General features: G+C 37.9%; 1 protein-coding gene across 1 annotated transcript in view; it reads left to right on the top strand.

Moving 5' to 3' along the window:
• The window catches only part of LOC108629210 (uncharacterized), a 124,623-nt gene that overhangs the window by 44,597 nt on the left and 76,359 nt on the right, over positions 1-3,667 (top strand). The window contains exons 3-4 of the mRNA XM_026817221.1: positions 2,512-2,699; positions 3,172-3,198. Of these exons, the coding sequence (XP_026673022.1) occupies positions 2,512-2,699; positions 3,172-3,198 (215 nt within the window). The remainder of the gene's footprint in view (positions 1-2,511; positions 2,700-3,171; positions 3,199-3,667) is intronic.

Below are 3,667 nucleotides of genomic sequence, written 5' to 3'. Positions count from 1 at the left end.
TCTTAATACCATAATTTAGGACAAATTAACATTGATTATCATGAATCGGAACGCATTATTTTAATGCGAACCACTTTTTGAATTCCAATTGAAAGCAATAGCTCATTGCACATCAAGGAGAAACGATTCTCGAATAGGCGTATTCAAACCGCGGATCTATGCGAACAGCTTTCAATGCAGCTAAAGGGTAAACCTATCTTTGAATTCAACATATTGGTAGCTTTCAATGCGCCACAGAAATATTAGCTCATGTTGCTATACAGACAAACTATTCTACATAGATTTACATAAACATGACGTATACAGAATAGAATGGAGCACTAGTCAAAATAAACTGTTCCGACGACGCGAAGGAACCTCGAGCTCGAGGGAGAGAGCCTGAGTATTTGACACTTTCAAGTGTTTTTCCCAGAAAATTCGGACTCCACGTCGTCGATCCCTAACAAAGGCGTTTAGTTTCGGGTGCCTGAGATCTGGGACTCATCACTCCGCATTCTCCCACTCGGGTATGCCAGGCTATATTTTATGGTGTATACATCTGGTATCGCAGTAGGACACCGACCGATAAGGGTAAAACGAGACGAGAAATCTTGATATTGCCGAGCATTCAAGATGCTCTCGTTTTCACTCACCTAATCCCACCCTCTCGGGCCTAAATCATGTTTGAGATGGGTGGGGCCTTGACTCGGTCTTAAAGGAGGACACGCCGATTGGAAAAAGAACTCATAAGAAGAACCAATCAGCATGTTTCCCGACTCCGATGCGTTTGTCGCCGAGCAGTGTTAGCATCGTTTCGGCTAACCTGTTCAATTTCGTTTGGGCTAGTGACTGGTCATCGTTTCGGACATTAATCGAGATTGAGAACTGCCATATACAAAAGATCATAGGCAAAGATCGAGATCATAAACATGCCAACCGTTTCGGGCACTGATCGAGATCATAAGGCGATTATCCTTGCTAAACGTTTCGAGCAAGGATCACCATTATCAAGGTGCCAACCGTTTCGGGCCCGATCGAGATCATAAGGCAATTATCATACATATTCTGCCAATCGTATCGGGCACTTTGAACAAGTAAAGGTTAAATTAATTTTTAACTTTTACGCACGAACTCGGACGAACAACGTACGAAGTTAGTTCGAGACGAAACAAAACTTAATGTACAATTTCAACATCTCTCAAACTCCATCGTCTTATTGTTACATTCCGATGTACCAACAACGAAGTTAGCTATTGATTTCAGATTTCATATTTTTATTATAACTTTTTTATAAAACGTTTCCAGATCTATGTTTATATAACATTTTTTTTTTTTATAAAATACTGATGCAGTTTGGTCCTTTAATCCGGGGACACTCTATATAAAGATATTTTCAAATGGATCAGAAAGAAAATTCCTGATTCCCATTGCTCTCGAAATTCAGCATTGTGTTCCACTCTAATTGCGGACATCCAATCATAATCAGCGAGTAATCTCGTTTGTCATTTGTCTTGATCGTTCCGCGTTTAACCGAGTATACCCGTCAGCAGGATAAATTTTCAGAACGAGAAGAACGTTCTCGCAATTCTTTCGCTCGGTGAATCGCACCAGTCCGCAATCCGTTTTTTGAGCTGGCATCTTCATTTGTCACCAGTGTAAATAACGAAGAGTTATATACTCCACTTCAAAAATTAGTCAGACAGCCAGAACAAAATTGTTGAACAAATTGACGTACTATTTTTATATCATTTCAAGTTCCACTGTGTACAATACTTTTTTACGCAAAATTTGATACTTTATCCAAACTTGGAAAAAAATATTAGACATTTCATGTAAACATCTGGAAGTGACCCTAACATCTCAATAAAAAAGTAAAATAATAAAAAACAGATTAAAGCACTGTATGTCCTTCTGGATACTATCCATCTTTTATTTGAAACATTCCTTCATCGAATAACTTGTGTTATTTGAGGTCGTCATGTTATAAAACTCATCCTGTATAAGAAGATTTAATTTTTATCTTTTCAGAGAAGTACTAGATGAACTAAAAATCTTCTTATATAAGAACGAAAAATGTAGTTCCGTAAACCCATATTTTGCACTATTTCTGCCTGGTGATCGATAAAACAGAGTAAAAAAAGTTAAAATTTTACCGACAGATGTTAGAAATGACACGCGGCCATTCTAGCCCTTTAAGGATGATCTTATTCGACACTTTATTAAAATACCAGACTGAACTAAGACATTGAACATAGAATCTGAACGAAATTTATTTTAATATAATGTCATAATGCATATATAAAGAAAATAACATTTATATTCTCGAATCTCGTTTACTGTTTTCTAAAATCTGATTCTGATCTGATTTCTGATTTCTAATGGTGAAGTACTCTCACAGAAGAGCGGCAGGATCTTTCAATTATTCGTGGGAACGTTAACGAACCTTCGGTCGAGAAAACCGATAATGAAATGCGAGACGGATGCTGCGTTTTTCATTGCGCAGAATTTAATCGTCGCCGCGTCGATTTTCAGGGGTACATTGCTACAGTATGCTGCACGGTAGTACCGGGAAGAATAGCAACGCTCATCAGAACAGTCTGGAAGACGTCGGTTCGCAGACTGGCCCGTACTTCGACTTGTCCAACTCGAAGAACGTAACCACTATCCTTGGTAAAACCACCTATTTGAATTGCCGGGTGAAGAATCTAGGAAACAAAACGGTGAGTGATAAATGCAGCTCATAGCTATTTCTACTTTGCAATACGCTTTTTATATCGGATCATGCAGTTTTAAGTTGCCATGTGTTTGATTTTAATTAATATTTTCACCTGATTTTAGTTTCTTACTTTGATTAAGTGCACATTAAAATGCATATTACACAGAGTGGTTCACCAAATATTACCACCTCAATTTTCGTCATTATTATTTTACGTAGCAAAGAATGTTTATATAGAATGTCCTGAAGAACTGTATATGCACTTTAAATAAACATAAAGTTGGTGTTTATTAAAATACATTTCATTTTCAAAATTTAACAGATTGTATAGATATTATTTAATTAGCGTGAGTACATTTTTTTGGGACATTCTATATAATGTTCAATGGTTCCGAGAGAGGCACATTCTAGTGTTACATACATACATCTTTTCCTATTCTTCCATAGTGTGCTGGACAACCATTTTGTTGTTGCAGGTTGTGGTATATGCAAAGGCAAATCATGTAAGGATGACCATCAAATATTTGTTAAAAAATATGAATATTTTTGCCTAGACAATGATCTTTCGATAAAGTATACTCCAATAATACGACTCCCAAGATATCGCCTTAACTAATGTTGTTCACTCCGAAGAGGTGAGGCGAGTAAATCTACCAGAACCGTGGTTGATTTCAATAAACTCACGAAACACGTCGATTTTACGGCTCTCACGAATTTATTAAAACTTTTTAAAGAAATGGTACAGCACGCTCAAACAATACACCCTGTCGTTCTGACTCAGAAAAACGAAGTGAAGCCCGATCGGCTCGGGATGCCGATTTTATACTCCAAAACGCTACCACCGCCGCACCAAATCAGATGGCCTGCTGGCAAAAACGATGCCACAGCCGCGCCAATGCAATCGCTTTACAATTAACAAACGCGTCTAGATCGCGCCAACGCGATCGCTCTACAATTAACAAGCGCGGCTAG

This window comes from Ceratina calcarata, unplaced genomic scaffold (assembly GCF_001652005.2).
Source record: "Ceratina calcarata isolate Rehan_Ccalc_2016 unplaced genomic scaffold, ASM165200v1 scaffold131.2, whole genome shotgun sequence".
NCBI lineage: Eukaryota > Metazoa > Arthropoda > Insecta > Hymenoptera > Apidae > Ceratina > Ceratina calcarata.
This window is presented reverse-complemented; position numbering and strand designations above follow the sequence as displayed.